The sequence below is a fragment of the Ambystoma mexicanum genome, chromosome 14 (assembly GCF_040938575.1).
Source record: "Ambystoma mexicanum isolate Mex_15411 chromosome 14, UKY_AmexF1_1, whole genome shotgun sequence".
Taxonomy (NCBI): domain Eukaryota; kingdom Metazoa; phylum Chordata; class Amphibia; order Caudata; family Ambystomatidae; genus Ambystoma; species Ambystoma mexicanum.
The window spans coordinates 550,372,817-550,388,889 of record NC_090940.1 but is presented as its reverse complement, the minus strand read 5'-3'; the positions used below and the strand labels follow the sequence as shown (position 1 = coordinate 550,388,889).

Here is a 16,073-nt window from a genome sequence, read left to right as displayed (position 1 = left end):
AATATGCATCATAACCAGGTGAGAATGCATTATTTATTAACATGTTGTGGAGTATAATACTTAACATGTTACATGTGTGTGGTAAAGATACCCCAATATAGTAATTGGATTATTGTATTTTTAAAATATTTTCCAGCTTGAATAGGACTGTGTTCCGATGTCAGAAATGCAGCTAATGTTTCATTGGAATACCATTCAGTTAATCAATAGCATTCTCTTTTACAATGTTTACAACCTAGGTCTCTCTTCCACTTTACAGGATTCTCAAATCTAGTTTTATCCCCCATATCTGCCTACTACATTGTGAAGCATACTGTAGTGTGAAACCTAGGCCTCTCTCCCACTATACAGGACTCTCAAAGCTAGGTGTGTCTCCCATACCCAAATTGTACTGTGAGGCATGCCCCCCGCTCCCACTATACAGGACCCGCAATTCTAGGTGCGTTTTCCCCTATACCCAAATTGTATTGTGAAACCTAGGCCTCTCCTACTACACAGGATCCTCAAACCTAGGTGTGGCCACCTTATCTGCCTATTATACTGTGTAACCTACTATATGGTGAAACCTAGGCCATATCTGCCTATTACATTGCGAAACCTACTGTATTGTGAAACCTATGCCTCCCTCCCACTATACAGGACTCAAATCTAGGTGTGTTCGCTCCCATACCCATATTCTACTGTGAAACCTAGGCCTCTCCTACTATACAGAACTCTGAAATCTAGATGTATCCACCTTATCTGCCCATTACACTGTGTATCAAAGGATTGTAAAAACTAGACTAACTGCCTATTATTTTGTGTAACCTATTGTATTATGAAACCTAGGCCTCTCTCCCACTATACAGGACTCAATTCTAGATGTCTCCCATACCCAAAAAGCCTTACAAAACCTAGACCTCTCCCCTACTATATACAGGGTTCCCAAACCTAGGTGTAGCCACCATATCACTATTATATTGTGTAACCTACTGCATTGTGAAGCCTGGGCCACTATACAGGACTCAAATCTAGGTGTGCACCCCCATATCTGCCTATGTTGTGAAACCAACTATTCAAAACCTAGGCCTCTCTCCCATTGTACAGGAACCTCAAATCTAGGACTGTTCTCCCACACCCAAAAATGTATTGCGAGTCCTAGGCTAGGCCTCGCACCCACTATACAGGACTCCCAAAACTAGGTGCGTTTTCTCCCATACCCAGTGTATTGTGAAGCCAGCACCCTCTCTCCCACTACACAGAAATCTCAAACCTAGGTGTATCCCCACAATACTGCCTATTAGACCTGCCACTTTGTTAAACATAGGCCTCTCTCCCGTGGTCTAGCAGTCTTGGGTGCTGGTGTGCTCATATCTGCCAGTTTCTGAAACATAGGCCTCTCCAACTGCCTAGGAATCTGTAGTTTAATTAATTGCACTGTTATGTAGGAGTCTCAAATTTGATTGAGCTGGTATCTGCCATCTTGACCATGCCGTCCGCAATGGACAAAGAACGCTGCAGCCAAACATCAACGCCTACGTATACCTAACACCATGTCTGTGGACACAGACCGCAGGCACGGCCAAGTATACATGCACCATAGAAGGCAGCTATGGCTATGCTCACCCGGGCTAGCAGTGCACGTAGCCGTCCACACTGAAACACCTGACTTACCTCAACACCTCTGCCACTAGCATACAGCAACTACCAACAAAAGGCATAGCTGGCCACACAGACTCAACACTAGCACTCTATCGCAAACCACCAACAGCGCCCACCGACTGCCTGACCCTTTTGGGTTCTTAGTCAAGCCAGCCAGCCACCCAAGTCCTAGATCGGCTAAAATGCACACATGCATCTCTTAATCTAAAACTCTTAGAACCTACAACACATTAACTTCGGTCACTGAGGGCGTTCCAACCAAAAAGTGCATTGAAACCATACAAAAAGGTGGGAAAGAGCGCTATATAAAATAACCAAATACAATACAGTAGTTATGAAATAAATTCTCTTCACATAAGATCTTTTTCAAGGCATTCAGTTCAGTCAAAGAACTCGTTATTTGATCCTCAACAAGCCATTGCTGATTAACGTACGTGTTGTATAATAAAAGGTCTTGATAGATAAAATTAGAAAATGTCAATGCAATTTTATATGACCCTCTAGATAAAGGGTGGATTAAAGACGGAATGAGTGCCTCGAAAAAGACCTTGTAGTCGAAACAAGGGTTGGCATTCCGTTTGAAATGTCCATTAAAAATAAATAGTGCAGAAAAAAATCTCTTTTGAAGAAGTGTTATTTTGCATCATAAAAACATCTACATTCAACCACTGGGCAAACTCCGAGTAATGCTGTAGTTGGCGCACAAGCAGCAAATTTGTTTTTTTCCTTGTCAATTATAGATCACTGTGAAACCAGTTGTTTACTGTCAGTAAGCAGCGCTCTTCCGCCAACACAATGCCACATAGTTCGACTTTGAAATAATTAAAGACGGAACCAAGCCGTAAGGCACAAACGTGAAAGCCAGCGACCGATCATGAGAGCATATGCACGGGGACATTAGCCAAATTCGTCGATGCATTTTGCTGTAGCAAATCTGTAAACATATAGCTAACATGGCGCCGACCTGCAACGCCCGGGTGCTTAAACTAACAACAATGCACAGAACGGGACAACTAGAATTGAGCCGACCTGTGCCAGTTTGAATCCCAGGGCTCACCCTGCAGCATACAGGCTATTTTTGGGAGAAGGGCGTAAAAACAGCACCATAATAAATTTTAAACCCCCGTGAACCATTGCTTTGGGACCCACAACACCCGCCACTCTGCCTGCTCCTTCCCAAACATGTCTCCCTCCCCAGCTCAGCAGCAGCACACTAATCCGGCAGCCTGCCCGCCTGTCTTCCCCCCTCCAGAGCAAGCAAGCCAGCCAGCCCTTCCCCCCCAGCCTGAACCTCCCTCGCTGGCAGCCAAAGCCCGTCTCCCTATTTAAAGCCTGGGCCCGGCTGTATAAATGGAGAGGCGGTGACGTGGGCCTGCAAAGCACCTTCCCATCCTGCAGAGTCTATATTAGAGAGCTGCAATGGCTCTATATAAACAGGGAGCCGAGGGGGGAGCCCGCACAGAGGGAGAGAGGCGGAGAGCAGGGAGGAAGGAGGCCATGATGGCTGGGTGCCTGGCTACAGCAGCAGAAGGCTCAAAGGCACGGGCGGCGGCCGGGGCAGACCCCTGGGGGCGCGGGGGCCCCCAGGAGCAGCCCTTCATCACAACCAACTCGATGCTTATGGGACACCGTGCTTTATTTTGCAGACTCACTGACATACAAAATAAAAGAAGCTTTAATGCACATAATCCGATTCGGATTTTTTTTTGTATATTTTTTTTCTCTCTCCGTCAGTGGGGTGTTTGTTGTTGGGCATCGGTCGCTTGTATTTTCTGGGGGCCAGGGGTCAGGTACAGATCTGCAGGGTTGGGAGGGTGCTCTGGATCAGGCTTTTGTTTTGCAGACGCACAGAAAGTACAGAGGTTAAAATGGCTCCTTGGGAGAGGCAGAACAGAAAGACAGCGGCACAGGCAACCCCACTCTTCCACACCAACAATCGGGGTCCTTCAACCCTCACACACAACAGGTGTGCCCCCACACCCCCGAAAACGTTCCTTAGAGCAAATTGTATTAATATTAACACCTCAACATTCAGTCTGACGCCGAATAAAGGTTTGAGTCACCTTCAACACAGCAAAGAAGGGGGTCATTATACAGGTAGGGTTTGGCAAAGTAGGGCACCCTCTTCCCCCATATATTTACACCCGGGCAGTTATAACTGGAAGTTAACCTGTAGATGCACCTCCACATTTCAAGGAATGCTAGCAGGGAGCTGAGAGGGCCGCCCACTCCCCAGGGGGTCTGGGGCACAAGAACACTGTTAAGAGCATTTGTGGGTACCCCCTGCATGTAGAAAAGAGAGATGCAGGATACTAAAGTTGAGGGGTCGCTTGAGGCTTTATATTTAAGTGGCAGCTCGTCCCTTTGGCCATGTCTCTGCCCAAACACTTGTGTGTGACATGGTGTCTCTTCACTACCTAGGCCAGCATGGAGAGATAAACCCGCTTTAAGATGGGGGGTAACATGGGCAGTTATTAAACCTTTCCCCAAATTCCTATTGAAGAAGCAAGGGAAGTACCAGAAGGAGGGAGTGGTGGGGGGCTCTGCTTGACTATTCTTGTTTCTACTCAGTGTCTAGGGATGTTGTGGGTGGGGGGGGGGCAAACTTCTGTAGAGCTCTACATGTTGAAATGTCACCTTCAGCAAGTGAGTTTTTTTTAGGATAAGCTGGGGGGGCAACATAGGGGGGCATCCTCAAGTTGAATCAGTGAAGGGGCTCTCTGTATAGGGAGTGTGCTGTGGGATGGATACCCTCCTCTAGGGCACACCCCCTTTGAGTTTTTCCCCTTCTTTTCCCCCTTGGTCCCCACTCTCGCAAGGTTACGTCTGCTCCTTACCACGGGGTTCGAGTTTGTCGAGCTCGCCATTTCCAACCAATAAATAAAATAAAAAAATAAAAATCACCGGGTTAAAAAGGTATAAAATCCACAAAAAAAGGTTTAAAAGCAAGCCACCAGATAAAAGCCCATGGGAATACGCACAGGAGGGGGGTTCGGGGGGGAAGGGGGGGTTCGGGTTACTTGGGGGCAAGGGGGGGACGAGGGGAGGGGGGGTCACACAGCGTTATTTCCTCGGTGCCTTCTGCCAGCGGCGGTCGCTCCTCTGGGCGGGGGGAAGGGAAGACTTCAGTGGGGGGCCGCCGCCGCCAGCCGTCTGCTCAGCCCGCGCGCCACCTTTATATACCGAGCGAAGGAGCTGCGAGCCGCGAGACAGGGGTAAGGGGCAGGGCGCAAGCGGGCGTCGCGAGAGCCAACGAGACATACGGGTAAGAAGAGCAAGCGCGCGGAGCGCCGGGACTTGTAGTGTCCGGCAGGGCGAAAAGGGGGCGGGCCTGAACGTCGGAGCGGGGGGGCTTCCGGGGAAACAATGGAAAAGAACGCCAGGCACGCCGGGACATGTGGTCTAAAGGCGCGATTTGGTCAGGAAATAACACAATTCCATCCAGAGAGAGAGAAACGAAAACCTAAAAATTCCATCCAGAGAGAGGTGCAAACACAGTCTTACCCAGTCCAACGGTCTGTTCTACCACAAGCACCACTAGATTTTCGCAGATACTCTGATAGATAAAAAATCACTCCCATGTCCCAGCCGATGCTGAGAGTCAGAATTCAATTTATGGCAACACGATATACTACTACCATTTCCTGCTTGGGAGCTCTCCTGACTAGCAGGTGATGGGAGTTCATGTGGACAAGGAAGACTTCGTCCCAGCAGACATTGAGTTCCAGGAGTCAGAATACGTGGCCATGTGATGATTATAATGTATATTATTGCAAGCTTTTGCAAACTACAAGCCATACCTCTTTTCTCCACACCACCTCCCTGCCATCACCTGTCAATCATAATCTTCCTAAACTGATCAGAAACATTTTAAGTTCTGTTTCACCTCCCACCCCTTGAGCTTTTGAAACCTGTAAATAACCCAGACCCTCTTGTTAGGACCATTGCTGACCAAAAATTCAAATGCATAAATAAACAACTTAAATAAATAAAATCGTTGGGAATAAGACTACATCAAATTTTGTATTCTGGGATTTGTTGTTTTATGTTTTTTGCTGAGCTACTTGTTTTTGTCCTGTGTTGTGTGTTTAGTTTGTGTTAGTGCCCCGATACCCCCAGGCTTGATCGTCTCTCCTGGGTGGGTGCATTATAAATATTAAATAGATACATGGCCAGGATCTGCCCGGACAGATTTCAGCACAGGAGCACTCCCATCCTAGCAGATGCTCAGAGAAAATGTGTCCAGAAAACACTCCTGTCCTACCAAACGTTGGGTGTAAGGAGCCAGAAACTGTATTTGGCCAGCATCTTCTGAGACAGAATCTAGCCCAGTATCACTTCTGTCCCAGCAGATTCTCGGAGTACATGTGACCAGAAAACACCCCCATCCCAGCAGACACTGAGTGCCAGGTGTTGTGAGCGGAGCGGGCATGAAGGATCGCAGACTGTGTCTCAATAAATCATCACGAGCCGGCGCATGCAATAAAACAGGAGCGGAGACAAGGCACGTCTGAATAGCTTTCTTTATTTCTACAAACTGCCTTCCCGAGGCGGTAACCCCGCCTCTCACCACGTGGGACGCAGCCCACCTTCTACCGTCATAGATAGAGGACTAAACATGCGATGGCAATGGAGATAGGACATTACATCTTCCCCTTCCTTAAATAAACACTTCACCGGTGTTCAGTTGGATTCTTCAATCCATCTGATGGGTCTGCGAATGACCCTCTTTGATGGGCTACGTACCGGTGGGGCTAATTTTGCCAGTGTGCTATCGCTTTCACTGCCACTGTCATCCGCGACCCTTTCCTCTTCATGATAGTTAGAGTCTGTGTCCGAGGAGTCACTTCTCGATGTTGTTGACGTGTTGACGGTGGTGTCAGTGCTGTTGAAGGTCTTGAAGAAGGATGAATTTCTGGTGATTGTGCCATTGGGGCTAGCGGCGGTTATCATCGACCCTTGAATGTGGGTCACTTTCATGGGATCTGACTTGAAAGCAGGCATGTCCTTCGTGACTTGCTTTTGTCGTGCTAGTACTTGGTCGCCAATACAGATGGTGTTGGGTCGGGCACGTCTTTGGGCGTCTGTGTACGTCTTCATCTTGTCCTTGCTTTCTTGGTCTTTGCTTCTGGCCTTCTTTGTGTGTGAGGATTCATCCCTCTTTTGCACATGGTGGGGAAGTCGTGTCTTGATGACACGTCCGAACATTAGCATTGATGGGCATTCACCAGTTGAGCTGTGCGGTGTGTTCCGATATTCTCGTAGTAAGGTGCAGATGGCTTGCATAAACGATCCATTTGTAATGGAGCAGATTTGTAGAGTGCGTTTAAGGTTTCCCATGAAACGTTCTACCATTCCATTCGCCTGGGGCCACAGTGGTGTGACTTTGTGGTGTTGAAAACCTAGATGTTCTGCGAACATGGCAAAGTCATGGCTCGTGAAAGGAGGTCCATTGTCCGATTTGACTCTGGATGGTATGCCATAGTCAGCAAATGTTTTGTCCAGCGCCGGTATGATGGACTGTGCACTGGTCGAATGAACCAGATGTACTTCTGGGAACCGGGACATTTCATCAATGATCACTAGCACGTATTTGCCGTTTGCCAGCGGGCCGAACATATCTACGGCTACCTCATCCCACACTTGCAGTGGCATCTCTGAAGTTTTGAGTGGCTCTGGAAACGTGCGCGGTGCCACCGCCTGACATGCTAGGCATTTCCGTAGTAGCTGTTCTACTCGCTCGTCTATGGATGGGAACCATACCTTGGTTCTCAGTTGTCTCTTGGTCGACACTATTCCTCTGTGTCCGGCATGGGCGATGCCTAGTACCTGATCTTGTAGGGTTTTTGGGATAACTATTCTGTTTTCTTTTAATAGTAGTCCTTCCGGTGATGTGGATAGCGTGTGACAGACTAGTTTGAATGTGCGGAAGTGTAGTTCCTCTTCCGTGGACAAGGAAGGTGCTCCTTTTGTTTTGACCTGCCATCGGTTCGATTTGAGGCAAGTTTGTACCATCTGGAGTAGTCCATCCTTTTGGGTCGCTTCAAGTAGTTGTGCCGTGGTGATGTATTTAGGTAGCGCACTGCTGATCAGGTATCTTAGATATTGATTTGCTTTGTGTGATTGGCGCTCATCATGAGCTGGGAGCGGGTAACGTGATAGGAAGTCGGCGGGGTTGTTGTCTTTGCCTGGTCGATGTATTATCTTAAATGAATACTCCTGTAGCCTTAGACCCCATCTGGCGATTCGTGGTGGCATTCTCGGAGTCGGTTTCCCAAAGATGGTGGTGAGGGCCTGGTGATCTGTAATTATGGTGAATGGTCGTCCATATAGAAATAGGTGATAGTGCTCGCATGCCCACACTACCGCTAAACTCTCCTTTTCGGGTTGGGAGTATGCGCATTCTGTCTTGGAGAGGCTGTGGCTGGCATAGGCTACAATTCTTCTTGGTGAGTCAGGTGGTGCACCACGCCTGGATTGTGCCAGGATTGCTCCTAGTCCAACTGGGCTCGCATCTACTGTGAGTTCCGTGTCGAAGTCAGGGTCGTAATAGGCCATGCAGGAGGCCGTTGCGATTCTTTACTTGATCTCTTGAAATGCTTCTTCGCTGGCATTCGACCACTGAAATTCCTGATGTTTCCCGGTTAGGAGTCGAAGAGGCGTGCTTACTGAGGCAAAGTCTTGTATGTATCGGGTGCAGTAACTCGCCATTCCCAGGAAGGAGCGTACTGCTGAAGCTGACGTGGGTGTGGGCGTCTCAACAAGTTCCTGCACCTTTTCCGGGTCTGGTTTTAGGCCATCTTTTGAGAAAATGTGTCCAAAGAATTTGAGAGTAGATTTGCTGATTTCGCATTTGTCCGGGTTGAGTGTGAGGTGGGCATTCTCCACTGCCATGCAAACTCTCCTCAGAGTGTCATCATGGCTCTCTTGTGTGATGCCGAAGATTAAGATATCGTCCGAGTAATTTAGACAGTTGGGAATGTGTTTTATCACTTGATGTATTTCGTTTTGGAATATTTCGGCGGCCGACGATACTCCAAAGCTGAGTCTTTTGTATCTGAACAGACCTACGTGCGTTGAAAAGGTGGTGATGTACCTCGAGGTAGGGTGTAATTCTAACTGATGGTATCCCTTATTCAGGTCTAGCTTAGAGAACACTTTGGATCCATGCAGTAAATGCATCATATCAGTCATTCTTGGGGCCAAATGTCGTTCCCGCTCTATGGCTACGTTGGGGGCCCTCATGTCCACGCAGATACGAATGCTGTCCTTGTTGTCTTTCTTCGGCACGGGTACGATGGGAGATACCCAGGGGGTTGGTCCCGATGCTGGCTCGATGATGTCCTGCTGCAATAATGACTGAATCTCGTCCTCCACATGTCTTTGTATGTTTAGTGGTATGCCTCTGTAGTGCTGTGCTGTCAGGGTTATTTGGGGATTTATATGTAACTTTACTTGTTTGTCTTTTAATTTGCCTAACCCTTTGAACAGGGAGGGAAACATTTGTTTTATCATGTCTTTGGGGCTGGTAGTGTAGGCCGACATTATTTGATACATGATTTGGATGAGTCCCATTTGAATCGCAGATTTGAAGCTCAAGATGCTGCCACCTGGTACGTCTCCTTTTATGACGTATATTTTGATCTTCTGACTCTTGTCTTTGTACTGACAGTGTGCCATGAACATCCCTTGACAGTTGAGAGGCGTGTTTGAGCCATAGGAGTATATTAATGTGTCTGATTCCTTCAGTGACTTCTTGTGGTTGAGTCTTTTGTAGGTCTCATCATTTATGACATTAACTGTTGCCCCTGTGTCAATCAGGAATTCTGTGTTTTGTCCGTTTAATTGTAATAGCAACGTGGGGCTGTATTCTGTGGCTATGCTGTTTCCAATTGCATGCACGTGTCCCCTTTTCCTGTCCCCACTGGATGAGGATGAGTGGGAGTCTCGCCCTCTGAGAGGCGAACTTTCTAGATGTCTGATCTTCTGTCTGGAGTGTCTCCTGCTCGCATATTCTCTTCTTTCTTCCCGCCTTCTCCCCTCCCGTGGCATGTCACGGGATGAGCTTTGAGATTGGTGTCTGGATACTGTGGGTGACTGTCTCCTGCGAGATCTCGGGCTTTCCCTTGCTGAAAATCGGTCTGACCTCCTCGTGTCCCGGTGCACTTCAGTTGATGGAAAGAAATTTATGTTTCTGCATACAGATTGGAAGTGGTGTTCACCTCCGCACTTGTCACAGTTGTGTCCTATGGCAGGACATGGACCGACATGAGGATATTTGAAACCGCACCTATAGCATTTCTTTTGTTCAGTGGAACGTGGTGCTTCTTTGGATGTTCTGATGGGGCATACTGATGCCATGGGGGCAGACTGGGTGATTTTGATGTTATCCAGTGATTCAGTCTGTTGCATGAGAGCAGCGTCTGCTCGAGCGAGTTGTAGTATCTCTTCTAGTGTCCTGCTCTTTTGCAATAATTTATTCCTGAATTCTTGAGATGCACAGCCGGCAATGGTTTGGGATTTTATTGCTTCTTCGTTGAATATCTATCAAAATTACAATATTTCGCTCTTTTTCTAAGACGCATTACAAAACTGTCCATGTTTTCACTGCTGTCTTGTGTGGAGGTGTGGAAAATATGACGTTCATAGTCGACATTTCGCAAAGGTGCGAAATAAGCATTCAAAGCATCAATAATACCTTGGAAGGTGTCTGTGGTGGATTCAGGCATTTCAAAGACAATGTCTCGTACCACTGGTCCTAGAGAGTGGAGTAGGATTCCTCTAATTTGGCGCTCCTCCCTTACCCCTGATGCATCTATGTAGACATGCAGTTCTTTGAGCCATCTAGCCCATCTGGGGGCAAGACTACTTGTGTCTGTCATGTCAAATGGCGGCACAGCCAGTAGTTGTAGCGATTCTGACCTACAGTCATCTTTGTGGGTGGCTTGACGGGGCGTGGAGCTGGAGGAGGGGCTCAGGATACCACTGTCCGGGTTGTCTTCAGACATGTTTACTTCTTATATATTGGCAGCAGTGCCTTGTCTTTTTGATGTGAGCGTGCTCAAAGATGATGTCAGGTACGGTTGCGCAAATGCGTTTTGGAGCCTTGCCGTGTTGTTTCCGGCACCCGCGTGCTATGGGAGGATTGCACGCGTGGTTGGCCTTTGATGCTGGTGGTGTTGCGTAATAATGAGGAGCGCGGTGAAGCTTCGCGCGTGCTGGGACTGAACGTAGGCCTGAGGCGGAATGGCAGTAGAGCGCGATGTGATTCCGCGCGTGCCGGGCTTGATAGTGGTATTTTGGTCGTGTCTCAGCATACGCGTGCTCTTTCAGCCGAGCACCGCGTGTGATACGCGGCGCGCGTAACACGTGGGTCGGTAGCTTCGTGCCTGCATGAATGGTCGTCTATGAGTCAGGGTCTCTTACTTGACGTCAATGTTGTGCCGCATGCTTCGTGAACGATTCCGGAGCAGTAGAGTAGGCGGCTGAAATTCCGGGGTCTCGAGCCGACGGCTGGCAGGGCTGTCATGCGTGCTCCGGCACCAGATTACAGAAACCTCGTCGCCATTGTTGTGAGCGGAGCGGGCATGAAGGATCGCAGACTGTGTCTCAATAAATCATCAAGAGCCGGCGCATGCAATAAAACAGGAGCGGAGACAAGGCACGTCTGAATAGCTTTCTTTATTTCTACGAACTGCCTTCCCGAGGCGGTAACCCCGCCTCTCACCACGTGGGACGCAGCCCACCTTCTACCGTCATAGATAGAGGACTAAACATGCGATGGCAATGGAGATAGGACATTACACCAGGCATCATTCACAATACATGGCCAGCATCTGCTGGAACATATTGCGGAGAGAATGTTTAATATCCTGGCCCGCTAGACAGTGGGGAACTGCGCACATTCTTACTGGATCCGAAGATATTGTTCCAGATTCAGATAGTGAGGAATCTGGGGTGGGATTACCCTTGACAAAAGATGAACTCCCACGATCTGTAAACGCTTTCCAGACCTCACTTTAGAATCTCTATTTTGAGTGGGGTCAAACACAGAAAATACTGCAGTGCCATCACCACCTCAGTTACAGCATCACAGGGTGAATCAGTACCTCATGTATGGGCATTTATACAGCAGCAGAGGTGACTTGAGGACATACAATATCTCCCAATAATTGTTTTCCTTGAGTCAGCTTTGGCAGGGTAAATTAAACCATTGCTCAAACGTCGCCATGGTCATCTTTTTCCTACCAAGACCATAATAGAGAGCACCTGGGAAGGAAAAGAAACCTGCCTTTCCTGGGAACCTAGCCAGTCTCTGAAAATAATGTCAACATTATTTTTTTCTCTGACGGATGCTCAACATATTGCAAGTGGTTTCTGCTATACGGTTCGACTTCGGCAATGCCTCTGTCAGAAGGGTATATTACCGCCCGCTTAAGGTGCTTCTGCAGTGCTCCAACTGTTGTAAACTGAAGTCGGCTGCAGTGCATTGCGCCCCCGGAGCTCCCTTAATGCACTGCTTGATATGGAAACAGACCTTGGACCAATCCTGGATGACATTGGGTTTAGGCCCATAATGTTTTGGATTCAAATTTGGGGGATTGTCAAAATATAACGACGCATGAATACATGTAATGTCCTTAGAAGGGGGTGCTCTCTTCCTTCGGCTCTACATGTGAACGGATGGTGGATTGCCCTAGGACTGAAGGTCTTAAGGGAGAATCCACAAACAACAGCACAACCACAAATATAGTTCAAAACACAGTGGAGCACCTGTGCCGTTCTAGGATGGCTGCTCTTGTCTGCAAATATCCTTGGTGCCCCTAAAGTTGTAAAACAGGCTTTGCATATGAGAGATTTTTGGATATTATATCCCCACCCTTTGCACGTGCACTTTTTCAAACGCTCAGATGTCAACCACGAATGTAGTGAAATGTATGAGCTCTTGGAAGGCTTGTGGTGGCAGTAGTTGTCCCATCTGTGGCCAAGACCATGAGACAATCAGCCATTTCATGTTCACATGTGAAGGTTACATGTTGTTAAGAGATAGGAATTCAAAGCCCCTTTTAAAACTATTGCAAATACGTAGAATTGATGAGGCTTTACAGATTTGTAAACAATGTGAGAGCCGTGATATTGTACATTTTGTTAATAAATTCCTTCACCGTGCATGGTTTACAAGGAACAACTTGTTGAATTGACAGTATATCCTCGTCTGTATAAAAAAACGGTATTATGTATCCATTGGGCCTAGCCACGTGGTATGTGTTTTATTTCCAATTTATGCTTTATAATGGGTTTTACCGAATAGGCTGGGAAGAAACCTATCATTTGCACTTGCACCTTATATGGTACATGTTTGATGGGAACAAACAGTGCATTCATTATGTATAGGCCCTCTATTTGTATTCTTTTACTACATGTTGTATGGATTAGCAAAAGAAATAATGGTATTTAATATTTCTGTTTTATTGCTTTTTTGATGTTTTTTGATGTAACATTTTCATGGAGTTACGCCGAAAATAAAGTATATGACTGACTGAATTTCCCTTAGGGAAGGGTACAAAAAGGTGCAAGTACTCAGTTAATAATCGGGCACAAAAGATACTCATCCCCTGCTATAAGTGCTAGTTCTGCACGTGCACACAGCACAGGTATTTTTTTTTTATCTAGGAAAAGTAAATTATAGCATGCTAATGGTGAGTGCATATTTTAAAGGTATGAGTCTAGTGTGAATATGCAAATTCAACCCTCACAACGGGGGTGCATGTATAAGATAAAGAAGTAACACAGTAACGCCAAAAGTCATGTGATGGGTGATGTAACAACGCACTTATATCACTCCACATTACGCCTAGTGCACCACATATTAGGAATGGGGCAGCGAAGGACACGCACAGAAACACAGAATTTATATGCAGTTTTAACTAGCATGTAACTAAGGATAGGTAAGCACAGCTGCCACAATGAAAAGTACACGGGCAGCAAAGTGCAATATTTTTAGTTTGTTTTAACATAACTTAGAAGTGTGTATATCAATGAACAACAATTTGGTTATATTTTATTAGGCACAGTGTAGATTAGACAGAAGCCATTTTCTAGTTGTTCTAAATGGCCGCAGCTCACTGCAAAATTGAAGTTCTGCCAACACTTGCTGAAAGGCTAGATCAGCTCACCAAGGATGAGACACCAACAAGCTCACAGCTAATTAATTGTTGCAGAAGGAAAAGTTTCTCATGGGAAGAGAACTGCAGACGAGCACCAGGTGCAGGCCCACACGATCATTTGAAGGTCATTGTAAGGAACCTGTGGTGGCAACAGTAAAGACAGACATAAGTGATCACAGTTTAGGGTGTTTATTGAACAATAAATGCAGGGTGGAAAAACGCCCAAACTAAACCGAAATCTGAGATGGGAGCAAATGTCGACCATCAAATGAAAAATAAGACCGTCCTAGTGGCGTTGTGTCAAAATAAAACGGCCTATACTAAGAAAAACCTATTGCCAAATCCTTACAACTAATTACAGAAAAAGTGTAGAATAGGGTATTCAAAATAAAGAAGAACGTGTTCACAAATAATAAGTCAGGATGTGATTGCCTCGAGGTCTCACTTCCCCATGTTTTTAGCACGGGACAAGATGGGACTTGGAGCACAGCACACGTTCAAGCCCTCCCAGCCCAAGCTAACAGTTCTGTATCAGCTATCAGGTTCTTTGACGGTTAAGTCTCTTTATAATAAAAAGTCTCTTGCCTTTGAGGCCTGATATTCTCAACAAACAAACACAAAGTTCTGTTCTGCAAACCCTTTGGGTGATAGCTTCACCCCTGGGTCTCCCTCTTCTGGGCACTGACCCCTCAAAACACTTTGGGTGATGGATTCACCCCTCGGTCACCCTCTTCTGGGCCCTAACCCCTCAGAACACTTTGGTTGATGGCTTCACCATGGTTCCCCCTCTTCTGGGCGCTTACCCCTCAAAACAATTTGGGTGATGGCTTCACCCCTGGGTCCCCCTCTTCTGGGCGCTGACACCTGAGAACACTTTGGGTGATGGCTTTACCCGTGGGTCCCCCTCTTCTGGGCGCTGACCCCTCAGACGTATTCAACAATTTAACAAGACAGTTCCTTTTTCAGGGAACTTTGGGTGGTAACTTTCCACCCCTTGATCTCCCTCGACCAGACTCGGACCCCAGAAGACAAGGGGGACACTTCCCTTCTCTTTGTCTTACAATGCTTACACTTTCATCTTAATGTCTTTTTACACAGGTTTTTGGCTCTTGTCCCTGGTTGTCGGCTTCCCTCTGCCAGGTTTACTTTCGCCAACTTTTGGTTGTCAGCTTCCCTCTGCTGGGTTCACTGTTGTCGACTTTACCAAGAATTCCTCATGGAACTTTTAGACTCTGCCCTTTTCATTGGCATCCCTCGTCTGGGTTCACTCTTGCTAATTTCCATGAAACACAATTCATGTGCTATTTTTCAACATCGGGGATTAACTTCCCTTAGCTTTCACAGTTCTCTGTCGGTCAAAGACTTTCAACGGTACAGAGGATTGTACGAGATCCCTCTGTGACCACTTTGACCATTCTTTGCCTCTTCCCAAGGCCTCCTGGTTATGGTAGTCTTTTACCGTTGAGTAATCGCCTGGAGATTCTCGAGTGAGCACCCACATATTGCCAGACTGCTTTACTGCTGGTTTTCCCCTTTTCAAAATGTTAACAGTTCTTTGTTTGTTCATAGTTCTACTTTTCGTTCAACACAGTTTTGTTTCTTATCGGTTCTCCCTCGACTCACTGGCTGTGATAAACTGCTTGGCTTTCTTTCTCCTTTGAGTCAAGGTTAGTACCTCCGAGACAAACGTCTCTCCCTGGCTTGGCAATCAGCAGAGGAGGGTCTCGTGTACTGTAGACATCTGCTGCAGCACACGTTGGCTCTTGTTCGCAGACTTATCATTTGCTCTGTGGAGGCTTGATGGGCCTTGGTCAGAAAGGACATGGTCGACTCTCCCCTTGTTACCCATCAGTCTGCGCTGTCTTTCTCCTCTTCTTGAACTGTTGTGTTGAGTTAGCTCTTACGTTGTGCTTTATGCTTTGCTCGTCTCTTGCCCCACCTTTTATCCCTGTGGGGAAAGGAAAGGGCTGACATTTGTGTGTGATTTAGGTCAATTGCCTGACTCTGCCTGACCCTTGTGTCGGGACATGTCAGGTAAATAGGTTTTTTATTAGTCCATTGTCTTTCATGTCGGGAAAAGAGGAGCTATAGGGTTTCTAAGTATTTTGCATGACAAGATGGCGAAGAGGTGTTTTTGGAAGGGTGGGTTTTGGAGGGTTTTCGAAATGAGTAGGTGGGTTTGTGTGGCAAAACGGAATAGCTGGGATCATGAAATAAACAAGGGGGATTGGGAGAATGGTAGTGTTTTATTTGAGCAGGTTGGGA

General features: G+C 46.9%; 1 protein-coding gene across 3 annotated transcripts in view; it reads right to left on the bottom strand.

Moving 5' to 3' along the window:
• GTF2A1 (general transcription factor IIA subunit 1) overlaps window positions 1-4,826 on the bottom strand; it is a 132,032-nt gene extending 127,206 nt beyond the window's left edge. Inside the window, exon 1 of one of the 3 annotated variants that reach the window (XM_069637856.1) lies at window positions 4,479-4,826. In XM_069637856.1, the coding sequence (XP_069493957.1) occupies window positions 4,479-4,508 (30 nt within the window). In that variant the 5' untranslated portion in view covers window positions 4,509-4,826. Of the gene's footprint in view, window positions 1-2,698; window positions 2,882-4,478 lie in introns of those variants that run through there. The other 2 variants (XM_069637857.1, XM_069637858.1) reach the window with 2 other exon arrangements.
• Between the last annotated feature and the right edge of the window lie 11,247 nt (window positions 4,827-16,073).